This window comes from Fusarium graminearum, chromosome 4 (assembly GCF_000240135.3).
Source record: "Fusarium graminearum PH-1 chromosome 4, whole genome shotgun sequence".
Classification (NCBI taxonomy): domain Eukaryota; kingdom Fungi; phylum Ascomycota; class Sordariomycetes; order Hypocreales; family Nectriaceae; genus Fusarium; species Fusarium graminearum.
The window spans coordinates 205,596-221,772 of NC_026477.1; the positions used below are offsets into that span (position 1 = coordinate 205,596).

Sequence of the window (16,177 nt, forward strand, 5' to 3'; positions counted from 1 at the left end):
TCACTAGCGCCGATGCAACGGAATTACCGCTGATCTGCTGACTACAGTGCGGAGAAAGTTAATTTAAATTCCTCAGTTTCGATCCCCTGGAACATTTAGCCGACCTTGTAGCATACAATTAGCAGCATGGCGTTTTATAGCAAATGCATCAGACTGACCAGATACCTGTCCTAAACAAGGAGATTTAAAAGTATACTATTCAGTAGTAAGGGACAAGTTTTCTCCCAGTTTATTAATATGTCTCTTATGTTCTATCTAGATAGCATCAATATGAGTAGTCCTATCTTCTGCAGAATTCAATTGTCTTAACCGCTGGTGAATATGGGAGCGCGCCCCATCAAGCGCTCTAACGCCATTTACAGATCTATACCAGTATTCAAATAACTCAAGAAAAGCTCCATGAGCACCACTTACAGTAATACTTTCGTTAAACCGGGCTATTTTATGACTAGTATCTTGATTTGAGAAGTCAAGGGTCCTAGTAGTGTTCAATGGCACATTTTAGTGTCTTCCAGATACTTATTTATAGTTACGGAAAGCCCTGTGAGTAAACATCTTAATCCTACATTTTGACAGAAGTTAGCCTCAGTCTAGGGTACAGCAGTGGCAGTAGTTGTTACTGAGAACGAAGGTGTAAAACAGATCTGTTACGCAAGGGATGAACAATGCTGAGGAGAGTTCTGAAAATGAGGAATGAGAAAGACCGTCTCGCAATGCACAGAATGCGGAATAAGCTAGATCCGTTACCGATTATCTTATTATAAATCCGCAGCCCAATCTGCGCCATTGTTTCACGAAAGACAAGAGAAGACAAGATAAGATAAAAAATGCGGGGATGACTAAGGGGTAGCAAGTTGCGACAAGATAAAATGACACACCAAAGATTATCAAGCCGTTCTAAAGCAACGTGAAAAGGTCATTAATAGCTACTTTTCCCAAAACATAGAGCGTTCTAAAGAGGATTTAACGAGCCTTGAATTCTCTTTCTTATTGTGGGGAAACAGTGTGCTGTTTTGTTTGACCGAGCAGCCTTACACGTAAACCACAGCGTGGCCAATCACGGCACTACATTAGCTGACACAAAGGTAGTGCATACAAAGATTACAAACAGGTTGGGTTTGCTTCCTTGATGATACGATCCCTTGTCTAGTTTCTACTCAGCCGTGGCTGTCTGTTATCCCAATTCATATCATTTTCTGCTGATTTGATACTGAGCGACTACTATCATACACGAATTCAGAATCAGACAGAGTTTTCCTTCTATATCAATTATGCCTGGATTAGACCTCCAATGATGAATATCACACTTTATCTCCCTCCACTGATACACACAAGTATCAAGCAACCATGATACACTTTCGATGGTCCCATGCTCCATGCAAAGCCACAAGGAAAAATGGCAATACGTTCGTTATGATGAACGAGATAGCGTTCCCTCGTCAAAATGACTAGGGATTACTTCTTCTCCTTTGTCGGCTCCTGGATAATGTGTTCCCTGGTAATGCGGCGGTTCTGCCCATCGGTATAGTCTACAGTGCAATGGACCTGTTTTTCTGATGGGCTGGTGTGCCATCCGTTCCTTGATAAGAGTTGTCAGTCACTGATGAAAACATAGGGTGACGATCAGACATACACAACGACTGCTCCTTTAGCACCTGGGATGGCCTTTGTGGCAACAAGGTCGACGATGCGGAGTTTCTCTGTCGTATTTCTCTTGTACGCGTTGACGGAGCTGAATTTGACGTCCTTCGCGCTCATGCATCGGGACGTGCCGGGGTCCTTGGAATGACTCCACCAAGGTACTTGGGTGCAGTTGCCGTCTCGTAGATTCTTGGTAGCATAGTAGTTACCAAGGACGGACTTGGCCCACCAGCTCAAAGCCGTTCGGCCAGAAAGAAGTAGCATGTTGGTGGACTGTGGCTGTAGGTTTCGCTATGGTGCTTTCGTCTTGACAACGGTGAGGCAGGTAGTTGATGGTTCGTTGGGGAAACTGGGACTGAGAGTGGGTTGATGAAAGATTGAATGTCATTCTGGATAAGAAGGAAATATATACTCATCTTATGTAGGCAGCATCAACGAGATTTCAAAAGTCACATAGAGTCTCATTGAATTATTGATAATAACTGCCTAGATCCGGGATAACTTCCTTTGTTAATGGTCTGCATTGACAGTTTGGCTGTTGGTAACTAATACGGATAATCTTGCCTATTGATGTCACACAACTAGCAGTACTCATTATTTGTGTATGAATAACTGGGAGTGATACCCTGCTATGATACACACACAACCATTTACCTTGCTTATGCTGTGCAAGCTACATCACCGGCAAGGTGAATGCAAGTGGCTTGCGTAGTCACTTTATTGGATGACTGAATTCAACAATGTGATTGCTGTTTGTGCTGCTGGGCCAATGCCTGTCACTCTGAGTTGAACAATTCATGGCGGTCAGTGCCCCGCACGTCCTTTGTGTTACCTACAGAGTTATTTTAGGCAGATGGATTCACACTCAGAACGAGATCTCCCTGTGAACATTGTTCAATTCGTAAAACTCGCTTCTATGTGTGTTCTTAGATCTTGAAGGGTCCGACTCTTTGTCTACTTGAGACCTTCTTGATTAACAAAAGTTCGGATCACTTTACTCTCAGCAGCAACAACCGACATTTCTTACTCACCTTCATCCCGCCTCGATCCTCCACCTACCCCGACGATAACTATCGATACAAGAGCTGCTGGCAAATGACACGATGCGATGGTTACTGCTAAGTGACCTACACTTCAAGAACCGTGACTTGGATCGCTTGCGACGAACAGCGCAATGGATCGTTGCAGAGGCAGAAAGACGACAGGTTGGGCGGGTGGTGATCTGTGGTGATCTTTTGACGAGCCGAACAATGCAGCCGACACATGTTTTGTCTGCATGCTATCGCTTCATCAGTAACCTGAGCAATGTCGTCCCACGAGTTCATATTATCCTCGGCAACCATGATCTCGCATACCGTCGTGACTACCAGACGACAGCTCTCGAAGCGCTCAACATTAAACGACTCGCCCCGCACGTTTCACTTCACAGCATCATCGATCGGCATGAGTGGGACGACCGACAAGTTTTGCTTCTTCCCTTTCGCGAAGAGCAAAGCGAGCTCACAGAAGCAGTGGCTGCCATCAATCCCGATGATGCGAGCAAGACAGTTGCATTTGCTCATCTCGCAATCAACAAGGCAATTCTTCAAACGACCAACTCGATCGCCTATCGCGGCTTGACAGGCTTGGATCATTTCGCTTCCCTAGCCCGAACCTTTACAGGGCATTTCCATAGCCATCAAACCATTACGCAAGACCACCTCGAGAATAATGAGGATGATCTACACGGAAGCGTCACATACTTGGGATCGCCCTTACAATTGAATTGGGGCGACCTCAATGATGAACAGCGAGGCGTTGTTCTATTCGATCCACAGACACTTCAGCACGAACTACTCATCAACCCACATGCTGTCGGCTACACAACAGTTGATGCCCAGCAGGTCCTTGATGGCCAGGTCGACCAGGATACAATCAGAGACAAACATGTCATGCTCCTTGGCAAGCCCAACCATCTAAACTATGTCACGGCGCGAGATTCGCTTCTTTCGCTAGGTGCACGGAGTGTACGGGATTGGACTCAAACGAAATATCTTTCGAAATCCAACCAAAGACCATTGGACACTCTCGGATCATCAGTTCCAACTAGTGACGCCGCCGTTCAACCCTTGGATGAGCCTATGATTACACTAGAGGATTTAGCTATGGCCAGTGACGCTGATTCCGGTACTACTTTGGACGCTCAGCCAGAAGTAAAGACACTCGACCTCATCGCAGAGGCTCGCGAATATGTCGAACTGCTTGACCTAGATGAATCTCTCTCCTCACGACGAGATGAACTGGTGCGAGTCGGTCAACGCATCATCCAAGCCTCCCGAGAGATTACGGACGAAGAAATTGATCCCGAGGTCACGTATCACAACTTCCTTGGCAGTTCTGTTCCGACCGTGGGCACAAATGTCTCAGGTAGTGTGGAAGATCCTTCTACAGATGTATTTGTTGCAGAACCACGCACCCTTACAATCACCAACTTCCTCGGCGTGCAACATGTTATCACCATCGACTTTCGAAATGACTTCCCACGTGGACTGACCTTATTGGTCGGCGATAATGGGTCCGGCAAGAGCACGATCGTTGAGGCCATAGTATGGTGTCAGTTTGGTCGGTGTATACGTAGCGGGATGGCAGTCAAAGATGTCCCCAATGACACCATTGGCAAGAACTGCTCCGTTACTCTGGAATTTGCCAATGGCTATGCTATCACTAGGTATAGACAACACAAGATCCACAAGAACCGTGTCGTCGTTACGCTACATGGTACCCCTCAACCGCAGCTTGAGCTTCCAGATGCGCGAGCAACACAGGCAGCAATCAACGATTTCCTTGGAACAGACTATGATACATATGTAGGGACGGTCGTGCTGAGTCAAGAAAGTGCAGCAAGCTTTATCAACTCGAGGCCAGCACATCGACGAGAGCTGATAGAGGCGTCACTCGGACTTCCCATGCTAGATCACTGGGGCCAGATATCAAAACTTCTCCTCAAGAACATCGACACAGAGACCGCTAAGGTGCGGCGGAATCTAGAAGTAGTAACTTGGAAAATGGAGGAAAGCACCCGGAGGCGTGAGGAGCTGGAACAGACTCAGACACAAATGGAAACTGACACAGCTAAGGCTGTTTCGTTATTAGAGTCAGTCAGTGGCCAGGTAAAAGTCAAAGAATCTCAATACGACATAGAAAGAGAGTATGAGACCGAGTTCCCTGGACCAAGCATGGATCTTCGCGCAAAAATATCAAATTTACAGAAGCAGATCCACTATGAACAAGCCAATCTCGACCAGATGCAGCGCTCCCTTGTCGAGTTTCATAGAGAAAGGCCTGTAGAGCTTGCTGGGTTGATTGACAGATTACATGCACAAGTACTACAGACAACTGAGGCTATGGCAGCGAATCATCCCACAGGTCCACAAACGTTATCGCACATGATAGGGTTGATTGTCCTTAACTACTTGTCAGTCACAATCGAGAACTTTCGGCGTTTGTTTGGAAAGTATTCAGATGGTGGCGAGGAAAAGGAAGAGCAAAAGCGCAAACAAGTGACCATGGATATTCTTCATGGCGATATTGTGGAGGCTACATCAAGATTGATGAAGTTGAAGTATGAAGAGAATCAGACTATCAATCATGTTCTGACCATAAGCGATAATGTGGCGAGATCTGCCCGAGCTCAAAAGATGCGCGAAGAAATTCGGAATCAAGTAACAATCCAACAGCGCGACGCAGCTATTTACAAAGAATTGGCGGCAGCCGAACGACAGCTTACGCAGAGCCTTCAGTCAGAACTCGACTCGCTGCTTAAGGATTTGCAAACAATTGCTAAGGACCGCGAACTCTTTGCGTTTTGGGCTTCTTCATTCTCGCAGCGGAATCGTGCCTCCTCTTCTACTTCCCCGGCGAAGGTGAAAAATAGATCTACAATCACCTTTCGCGAACACATTCTATTGAAGTCGATAACAGACCTTAACGCGCTCATCGCTCAGATCTTGACTGTACTGTCTGATGACACACGTCACGCCAATATAGCAACGGGGATGCTTCATTCAATCTTCAACACTGATGCAAGTGGCGCGCTGACGAACGAATCTATTCCAGCATCAGTTCTCAATTCAAAACTTGCGGTCAACTCATCACTCTCTTACGGCAAGCGCTCCAGTGGTGAGCGCAAACGAGTCGACCTTGCACTCTTCTTCGCATTACTGCAGCTAGCACGGGCCAAGAGTACACATCGCGCACACTATGTGCTAATCGATGAGGTGTTTGATAACTTGGACAATGCAGGCCAGGCGTCTGTTATCAAGTGGCTTAGCGTTATGTCGCAGACGGTGGTCGGCTGGGTTGTGGTAATTACTCATAGCCAGTTCTTGATTGAACAAGATCTGGGTCAGGATTCGGCAAAGGCTCTAGTTGTGCGGACTAGTATGGGACAAGAAGGCACGGAACTGTCAGTAAATGATTGTAAAATAGGTAGAGACTGATAGGGTTGGCGTGTAGTCTACAGTAAATGTTGATGCAAGCCGGAATTCTAAACCTGGTTATTATTAAAGGGAGCAATTATGTCAGAACCAGTTCGAACGCCGTCAGCATGCAACCACTTTGAGAGTGGGGCATAACCCCACTATTACCCATGCTTGGCGCCCCGCCTCTTTTCGCCGAAGAAGACCCGCCCGCACGCGTCCGATTGGCACGGTAGTTCGTCGCCTTCTGTCAGCAAACGCGGCGCCATGATTGGCCACACTTTGGGCCACATGCAAGGTTGCTTGGTTGACCAAAACAGCGCCCTCCTTGACATGCTTTATCTAACACTCGGCTCAGGCATAGGTCTTCCATTTTTATCCCCCCTCTCCCTGGGCGTCTTGCTAGGTCACTGAGAGTGGCAGTTTTCCTTAATCTTTCTGGGCGGAAGAATGTGATGAATACCCACCAATAGCCTCCTTGAGTGCAAGTCAACCTAATTTGTAGCCCAAGGCTTCGGAAGTAGCTGTATCGTGCGAGTTTGCCCGTGATCATATCTGATCTACGTTGTGATATGACGATGAGTACCAGAACACGACTGTCGATCCTCCGCCTCTACTACAAGTGCTAAGATAGCTTGGTTACGCGTTTACCACACATGCCACACCTTGAAAAACTTGTCCTTGTCACATCTCTTCTTTGTTGCAAGGGTATTGGCAGCTTGTGAAGCCAGACTATCATGAATGTCAGCGCACACTTGGCCTCAAGTACGGTCGACATTGTGAGCCCCTTTCAACTCCCAGTTGCCTCAAGAAGCGAGAAGCAATTTTGCTACCCCAGCTGCGATGGCAAACATGTAGGCTAGGCACCCCCGCATAACTGCCATAAGGCCCAGATAAGGCGAAACCTCTCTTCAATCGAATATACGAACCCCTCGCGTCGTTTGTGAGAAGCCGAAGTTCTCGGGCCAACGATAATTCTTCGTCTACTACTGTTGCTACTCCATCACAGCCAGTAACATGAAGACTTCTGGGCTAACTGTACAAGAATTGGAACACATAGCACCCTTTCTCACATAGCCCGACTTGACTTGGGGTCGCAAAGTGACAGGAAATTGCCAAGTGTCTCCGACGCTTCATCAGGTGCTTTTCTACAACACAGCGCCCGTCCCAATTATCCATCATCCCACGTGATTTGTGACCGGGTGCCTTCTTGTAGATTCTGTTCCTTATTTTGGTCTCTAGATTCGCAGCTTGCATGTCGTTTGTATGAATTTCTTTCACCAGAGATGCTTGCAATGCGATGCTGAATGGCTAAAGAACAAAGATGGGAATCAGAATATGTTTGCAACTGGATGTGCATGTAATGCTGGTAGTGTTTTGCCCGTCAACAACTCCCAGTGAGGAATCCGTAGAGCTAGTGGAAATTAATGGAATTCCTAGGGTGTTGCGTAGCAGTGGCAGTATGATCATGTTGAACTGGAATGAACCGAACTGTGAGGATCGGACCAGATAGTAACTACTTCTGATAATACTAGCGAGCGTATGGACAAGATGTCGCAGAGGATGTGTCGGGATCTGATCATCCTACCACCCTTCAATATTGTTTAGTAGGCAGGTCTTCGTCATAAGGCATGTCGATGACCTTGCTGTGTTTCGTTGATACACAAATTCGTGCACATAAATTAAAGAATAGCCATCCTGTCTTCATACAATTGCGTGTTCATGGATGGTAAATGGTTGTCCCAACTGACCATGCCTCCGCCTGCTCCTGCTGCTGAGAAGAAGAAGCCTAAGAAGGTCTTTACCCTGAGACGCAGTGTTGGATAGCGAGGAGAAGATGTTCCAGATTCTGATACGAAATTAACCGCATAAGGCAAGGTCAATCTTTCAAAACTGGCTATAAACAAATAGCTGCAAATGGGATCAGTGATGAAGGTCGTGAGTACCTATTAGTACTCTAGTTCTTGGATAACGACGTTCATGAACAATGCTAGAATAAGCACCCACACTACTCGCCACTCCAACTCCCAATGTACTAAATACGGAGACTAATATACAGTCAAAAGCATAAAGGATTGACTTGTCTACAGGTTCCGCCGTTTAATAGAAGGGTTACATGGATACCTACTTTATTTGAGTAAAGTGAAAGGCTTCCTTTCTTTAATTGCTGGTTTATTCTGTGTCTCAGTTTATCAATAGAGAAGTGTATTCTTACTGCACAATCCAACTAACATACTATCCATTGCGGTATATAAGACAGGAAGGAACCGGGCCAACCTCAGACACGTAGTGTTCTTGTGCCTGTCGCTGAGAGCGATGATCATCGTTGTTGCCGCTCTTGTACCGGTCCAGGTGTCCGGATGAATATTGATGACAAGTGAGAACGTTGAATTGTCACTTGGAGATGGGAATTGATTCAAGATCACTTGACATCGGCTGACGGAGACTGGGAGCCTTAAGCTTTCCGCGACACTGTTAACAGTCCGATCGTTGGAGTGGCGGTCGGTGGGAACGCATCTAAAAACAGCAAGCGAAAGGGCAAGTCCAAGTTCGAGAGAGGCCAACGCTGAGAGTAAAAGTAAGGCAATTACAACTGGCAAGGGCTTAGTGTTACCGCGACACTTTAAACGGCTCTAATAGTTGTTCGCAGTTCTTAGTATACAGAACCAGAATTTTTCTGCTCTGGTTAGTACTTATACAGACTGTAGCACCAGTTTGTCAAGCAATAGCAGTATAAATAAGCCTGGGGTGCTAGCCTCTCCCATCCAGTCCAGCGATTGCCAGGCATCCATTAAGCTTGTCATATCCTCTCAATTCAGCCGAAGTCAGGCCTCCCAAGTATTTGTCCCTTTCGCAAGGTCTTTGGGACGCATTTTGAGATTACGCCTATTTTAGTGCCTTATTGTGAACCTCCAGACCTTACAGTTAATCATCTAGTCCCACAGGGATTCAACTCCCTTTCTTGAGAGTGGAATCAAGAGGAAGCGAGCTACCTTTGGAATTGGTTTATCTTGACTGTTACGTCTGCGAGGAGGATGTAAAATACCGCTGGAGGGTAGAAATAACTTGAGATGAAGATTACACGATGAACGGCGGATTCCTTCGTTAGTATCGAATTCTATGAACCCATTCACGATTTGCTATGTTTACGTATTACATCATGCATGCTTGACGGACTTTGTCACAAGTTGAGTAATGAACTATGGCTACATGGTGAGGAGATGATCACGTTTCTCCGAGACAAATATGAAGTCGAAGTGTCGGTCAGTCGCACCACATGGACTTTGCAGTCTCGTAAATGGTCCAAGAAGATAGCCCGTGGTGTTGCGAGGCAAAGTAACTCGCTGCTACGGCATCCCTAATATTGCAAGCTATCAAAGTACAAGTCATATCACTTAATCTTTATTGAGGAGTCCGGATGCGATACTTTGACAATACAGCGACGGAAGAGATAGGCTCCAGGCACTACTCCTGTTTAAATTGCCGAGTTTAGACGTGAGGTCAGGTACTAGTTTATTCCAGCATATTCTCCAGATGGGATCGTGTTGTCGCGCATCGTTAGAGGCTCGACTGATCATGTCATGTTTGAGGACTTTATTAAACAGCTGCTTTGTCATTGTGGGAAGTTCTCACAACGTAAGTCCGCCCTTGCGATGGATAATGCAAGCTTCTACAGAGATTGCAAGGTAAGAGAGCTATGTTCTGCTACAGGAACGGAGGTTCTCTTTCTTCCAGCCTACTTACCAGGCTTGAACCCTGTAGAAGAGCATTTGCGAGAAGTAGAAGGCCTTACGAGGAAAGAGCAGTATGCCTAAGATAATAAATGGATACCACTCGGGGGCTTTCCTAGGTGGTGTACAGATCACATTGGAGGAAACCGGCAGAGTGCTGAGAGTTACTGTAATTTTCCACTAAATTGAATGGGTAGAGTAGAGCAAACCTAATGACGGCGCCTTGTTGATCACTTCCCTATTTACTCTAGACTTACTGACTAATAGTAGAATCACAGAGAATAATTGCTTCAATCTCTGGAAAAGGGCAACTTACCTTGCCTATTACCCTCGTCAACAGCAAACTCAGCCCGTTTAATTTAGTGGAAATCTACACTACTTCCATTGTTATGGGATAGCAATGGTTCTCGTCACAACTACTTCCATGGCAACCGTCTAGCCTTGCCATGGTTACCGCTTTTGGTCAGGCTGGTGCTTCGTATCTTTGTCCTGCGATGGTTCAAGCTCTTGCGTGGACCTAGGATATCCCCGCCGCGGGGGCCCTTTCGGCAGTTGGCGAAGGCGCTATCGTTGGCGTAGGATCTCTTGCCGGTGGTAGCGGGAGTGACGATGACTACAACAATAGTAAATACACCTGGGACTGCTAGAAGCCTGTTGTCCGAGATACGTCAACAATGCCATCCCATAGCATGACTCTTCGCGACCTAGCTGCACATTCAAACGGTCGGTTCATGTCGCTAGATCAGGATGGGCATTTGGGGGAAAACGTTTACAGAATCCAATCCTGTTATTAAAGATTCATTTGGAGCTTGTTTATACCCGATCACTTGTTCATGCAAGCACCCTGAACGATTGATGCTTTCTTCAAGTAGAGTCACGGCATGTTTCAGCCTGCGCAATTGCTAAATTCTCCACTTACCCAGTCTTTAATCGCTACCAGTGTCTCTCTTGGTGGAGTTCATTTATTGTCTAGTAGACTAAGACTACTATTGAGCTTCGAAAAGCAGCAATATTATGTGACTACAAGATAACGCCGTAAGTCTAGGTCTTAACTCTTAAGGTTAATTCAGGATTGAAGAAAACGAGCTTGAAGAACCATGGTTCGATATGATATGCTATTGTAAAGATATCGATATGCGAATGAGTGTCGCAGATAACTATAACACACTTGCAGTCCTCATTTTAATTCTACTACGATTGTAGAGCCTATAGGCCAGAATATAGTAAATTAGTTCCTTCTGGTTGAGGTTTGTTAGAAACAGAAAGGTAATGCATAAACTTGTGAACGCGAACTACTTACACTAATGTATTGTTATTATTATGCACCACTGGTGATTATATACCGATAGATAGAGATCAAGTTGTTGGAGCCATACCTATCGACCTTGTTAACTTCGACTAACTAATACATTATAGTTATTTATGGACTATTTGTTAACTAATCTACCCAAGTCTGACATAATGTACTCCAATGCTGCAGAACTGCTCCCCTGACTGTTTCCACCTACTCTGGGAAATCGTATGCAAACCCCACACTGGGCAGGTTAACTTATAAGTCGGCAATATGCTCTATTATATGTCTCATCACGTCTATATCATATACAGAAGTGATTCACACGGTAAGACTCAACGATCTACCTTACTCTTGACGCTAGTTCTCTTTAACTCTATGGAAAGGTACGGTACTGACTTTCTCTGATGTGGTCAAGGGGTTTGTAGATCTACGAGAGGCATGGAACTGGCTCTGCCAGTACGTGCCTAATCGAGAATCGGTGAACCTCATCACTCCTGAAACGTCTCTATTCATTGGTCGTTCACTGAAACGATGATTAGATCTCTCAGAAGAGCTATCATGACCTGGCTGGTGGTGCAGCATGCTATGGTCACGCTTGAGGTTTGTCTCATTCCCAGACCAAGACCCGCGAGAAGCATCGCAACCAGAAGCCAACTTCTTTTGATGAAGAGATACCTGCTTTTGAAGCGAACTTCCTTGATGATGAGCTGGCTCTAGCTGAAGCAACTCTCATTAGTAATCGGATCTCTCGTCTCAACATGGCTTCTCTTGCATCACTTTCCAGCGAGGCCTTCCATGCCGATGTATCTCCTCCCTTGGATCCCGCTTTTTTTGCCGACGAGAAGTTTCTTTCCGAAGACTTGAATGACTCCGACACTTCCATCGTTGAGATCTCTTCAGACTCGGATTCTGATGCATCGTCAACCGAAGACTCTGACGATGAGGACTCTTCTGCCGAGCTTCCTGACAAGCTCGAGGCTCTTCTTTCATATTACCCGTGCGTCAAAGTGACGACGGAGAAGGATGTCTAGTTTGACGTTTCGATTGGGAGGTTTGGGGAGTTTCTGTGTGTGTCTTCGGCGCTCTTTGCCAGCATGTTTGTTTCTTCGTTGTCTCGTAGGTATTTGTAGTAGTTGAGCAAGTTTATAGTAGTCAATGTGATGTTTACATTGTGTTCTATAGCAGTGCATTATCGTTATCCTAGTAGTAGCTGGCGAGACACTCCGTTTCAGTCAGACAAGAGAGATACTCATATGAATGCTACCCCAGCAGCTCAGCAAACAATACTCTAGTATACAGAGTAACGATCACAGTATTAACAGATATGTAGCAGTCTTGTTTTACTGTTGAGGTTGTTTGAGATGATATGTGCGTTACGACAATAGTCCGATCCGTAGGTTGTACATACAGCTTGACTGTACAAATCGTGTGCATAGTTAGATCACCATCATTAAATCAACCAATCTCACCCTCCACATCACAATCTTTACTATTGTAGTATCGCAACTCAAACTTCGCAAACGCAATGACTCTCTGACTTGTGATAGATACAATCAGATGGTACCCTTGTGTATATACTACCTTATCTCTCAGTATAGTGCACAGATTCTCCCCAAACCAACTACGTACTCCAGGAATAGTATGACAAGTTGCCAAGACTACAGTCGACCAAGATTCGTGGAGATAAAGGACCTCCAACGATTCGAGAGTCGCTCTTTGTCTCTATAACAGTTGGAATCTCTTTTTGTCTTTCTACGGTGGATCTCGTGACGGTATTCACGGCGAACTTGTGATAGATTGCTACACATATACTGAACGTTCAGGAATTACAGCAACATTTACCCTGTCATACTCTTCCTGAGTCTTACTTTGCCTGCTGTGGAAACTCGCTATGGTCTAACCGATCTCAAGACGGCCCTGCCAGGCGGGTGAGCCAACTTGAGTTGAAACTGGCAGACTACGTCTCTCTGGCAGGTCACGTCCCAGACGACACTGATAACTACCTAACAAAGCAGATCGGAAGAAGACGGGGGATGCAACAGTACACTTATGGAGGCTTGTGGGCGAAAGTCAGTTAGATCGTTACTATAGAGAACACTTCTATGGTCGAATAGTGGCACTGAGTTGACGCAGCTTCCTGTCTATAGCGTAACAACAACTGAAGAGTTCTTGGAACAACTACAAAGAACTTCAGATCTGACCATCTTTCGAATGCAGATTTTGTTGCTTACTACCAGGATATCTTGGTCTTGTGTCCTTCACGACAGCATGGGATCATATGATCTGTAGTATGTGTCCTCATCGTTGTTGTGGCCCGGGAACATTGTTCTGCTTCCTAGCCAGGTGGTGCATGCTCTTCCTACCTGCCTTGCATCTCAGAGCCTTTAACAACAGTGTCTTGTAACTGCCAAGTCTAAAGCCATTAATGTTTGCAAAGCGGTCAGGGACTGGACCATACAACGAATCGAGCATGGAACAACACAAGGATGAAACAATATTAGCATAGAGCAACTCAAGTATGGGATACATCATGTGTAGAACAATGGAAGCATAAGACAACTCAAGTATCGAACAGCTCCCACATGACCAGCAAATTTAACTTCAGAAGAACAGTTATGATATAAATATGTCTATCATAGCCGCTCCAGTAGATGCACCTGAAGCCTCGTATTCTCCAAACTTCCTGGAAATCTCAGCCCAGTAGGTAACTTATACTCCTTTTCATGACCACCTTCGACAAGTTTCTTCCACGTTGGCTGTTTCTCCTCTTCCGCCTCTACATCAGGCCTGCTCTTGGGCGGTAGCAGGGCTTGGTAAAGCAACCACTCAACTGGATATCTCTTCTCCTGTCCCTTATTGCTACTATCAGGTAGTGCAACATCAACTCCAGGGCTATCTACAATAAGCAACAGACTTCCTTTCGGTGCTGCCAAAGTCAGTCTCAGTAGGAAAGCCGTAGTCTTCGATATTGAGATTGAGTAGAGTTCGTGAAGCGTAAAGAAGAGAGTGATGAGTGTCGGGTTAGGTCCGATCAACGCGTCCAGATCTGTACTTCCGCTTTCGAGGACGTCGAGCTGGTTGACTGCTAGATTCAGGACTTGAGATGGGATGGCAGGGACGTTAGAAGCGTGTGCCTTGGCGGTCGCATATTTAGAAAGAGGGGGAGCGTGTGTGAGAGTATGTTGTAGTTTTGTGACAACCCCTGACCAATCGTGCCTATCAACGAGGTTGAGATCGAGCATGGCACCGTCGTTGTAGGGAACTTGGTCGAGTTTGTCTTGACGAGCGTGCTTGAGTAATGCCACACATGCCAACAAGTCAGATCCTCCTCGCCCAATGCACACGACCTTGGATGACTTCCTCCCATCATCATGGAGGAACTGTTGAACCCATGCAGCATCACTCATCTCACTGCACATCCAAGCCAGCACATTTGCAACTGTCAGAGCTCTACTGGGGCTCCATCTGATTGTGTATGCCTCCAAGAACTCGTCAGTCCCGAGTGCCTTGGCGTAGTCCTGTTGCTCGAGTGCTTCCCTGACGGCATGTAACACTGGTCTCAATGAGCTGAACTCGTCGACAGCAGGGAATGCAGTTCTGATTGTGTCAAGAATGAGTTGTTGATGCTTCACAGATAGATTCTGGATCTGCTCTATCGAATTATTCTCTTTGACTGCTACAGGCGTCTTTTTGACGGGTTTCCGTATATAGCCTGGTCCAGTCCATCCCGGACGACGGACTGGTGGTGCAACCGGTGCCTTGGACGCGCCACTCGCCGGCGGGTGCCCATGCTTTGGCTGCGATTGCGCCTGGCGCTTGAACTTGGTCATGATGTATATATGAGTCTTTAAAGATCACCAGGCATGAGTTGAGGTGTAGGGCCAAGGGCTGTAGTTGACCTAACCGCCTGGACCACTACAAAAAAAAACCCCAGTACAAAAAAAATGACTTAGCGCCCGGCAAAAGTATCTTCCGGCGCCCATTCAGCGCTGAACAGCCTAACAGCCTTGTTAGCAACCCCACTACAGGGCAGCCATGGTGTTCATGTTCAAGTCGCTTCATACACGCAAAAATAAAGCGCATCAGCTTCATTAAAGACATATCATGCGCAACTTGAGACCTGCACAATCTCTGACTGCGTTGGCTGATCATTTGGCAGGTGTTTGAAGGCGTTTGAAGGCCGAGGAAACGACGGGTCGTCGGAGACTAGGCTTCCTCAGCCTCGTCGCGTCCAATTGGGCTCTGCTTTATGGCCAAAGTCGCAACAATTTCAAAAATTACAGTACAGAATCAGAATCTGACGAGCAGAATGTAACGGGTTCAATTACAGTCTTTAGGATTGATGGTGCGGCTGAGGTGATCGAAGGTGGTCGGTAATGTGCACTGAGCAAGAGCTTCGACCTGTCAATTGAAGAGCCCAGTAACTCATCCAACAGTTAGTATACGTTCCAGAAATTGACAGAAGCATACATAAATGCTGGTTCTGGTCTATTTCCATTCAGGTATTGCCTACAAGGCTTCTACTCAAGCACGCTCCAGCACGCTCCAGTATGCCTTTACGAGTTGCCCAAGCATACCATCTATACAAGCACTGTATCAACTTCAAACAAGACAACACTGTCTGTCGCACTTTCGCAATGCATCATAACGAGCGGAACATAGTGAGAGACGTGTTGTTCTGCTTCAGAACACTCTCCCTGTTGGCGACGGGATGAAGCACATGCTTCGACATACCAGTCATGTCGCCTGGTCTTACAAAGGATCCGTTACGAACCACGGCTGAAATGCCTCTCAGCACAGATCTTATTGCCATGTACAACTCATCCATAAGAACTATTTGCGCCCGACGGTAACCCAGATCGACAAATGAGCGAGTGTCACCGGTGCCTTGCCATCAAGAAACCGCCCAGTGTGCTTTCCCTTGGAGAACGAGAAGCTTCCAAGAGCTTCATTGCCGTTCATCCGGAAGTCTGAATCTTCCGTGCGACGGCGTAACGTTACTGTACATTTCCAATCAGTCGGGCATGTCAAACCGGTTCTCGTTGCCCCCATCC

The 16,177-nt window shown here is 46.3% G+C and overlaps 5 protein-coding genes across 5 annotated transcripts; 3 read left to right on the forward strand and 2 right to left on the reverse strand.

Moving 5' to 3' along the window:
- Window positions 1–1,455: 1,455 nt before the first annotated feature.
- Window positions 1,456–1,905, reverse strand: FGSG_06488 (uncharacterized protein; the record flags this gene model as incomplete). The annotated part of the gene is made up of 2 exons (XM_011327793.1): window positions 1,456–1,579; window positions 1,634–1,905. 2 exons carry the CDS (start codon window positions 1,903–1,905, stop codon window positions 1,456–1,458), a joined length of 396 nt encoding a protein of 131 aa, XP_011326095.1.
- A 986-nt stretch (window positions 1,906–2,891) lies between these two features.
- FGSG_06489 (uncharacterized protein) lies at window positions 2,892–5,718 on the forward strand (the record flags this gene model as incomplete). Its single annotated transcript, XM_011327794.1, has 2 exons — window positions 2,892–5,543; window positions 5,668–5,718. 2 exons carry the CDS (start codon window positions 2,892–2,894, stop codon window positions 5,716–5,718), a joined length of 2,703 nt encoding a protein of 900 aa, XP_011326096.1.
- Window positions 5,719–9,262: 3,544 nt separating this feature from the next.
- On the forward strand, window positions 9,263–9,913 carry FGSG_06490 (uncharacterized protein; the record flags this gene model as incomplete). The annotated part of the gene is made up of 2 exons (XM_011327795.1): window positions 9,263–9,434; window positions 9,621–9,913. 2 exons carry the CDS (start codon window positions 9,263–9,265, stop codon window positions 9,911–9,913), a joined length of 465 nt encoding a protein of 154 aa, XP_011326097.1.
- A 1,480-nt stretch (window positions 9,914–11,393) lies between these two features.
- On the forward strand, window positions 11,394–12,154 carry FGSG_06491 (uncharacterized protein; the record flags this gene model as incomplete). The annotated part of the gene is made up of 4 exons (XM_011327796.1): window positions 11,394–11,448; window positions 11,485–11,506; window positions 11,549–11,579; window positions 11,741–12,154. The coding sequence occupies 4 exons, from the start codon at window positions 11,394–11,396 to the stop codon at window positions 12,152–12,154; spliced, it is 522 nt and encodes a 173-aa protein (XP_011326098.1).
- A 1,602-nt stretch (window positions 12,155–13,756) lies between these two features.
- FGSG_06492 (uncharacterized protein) lies at window positions 13,757–14,953 on the reverse strand (the record flags this gene model as incomplete). Its single annotated transcript, XM_011327797.1, has 1 exon — window positions 13,757–14,953. One exon carries the CDS (start codon window positions 14,951–14,953, stop codon window positions 13,757–13,759), a length of 1,197 nt encoding a protein of 398 aa, XP_011326099.1.
- Between the last annotated feature and the right edge of the window lie 1,224 nt (window positions 14,954–16,177).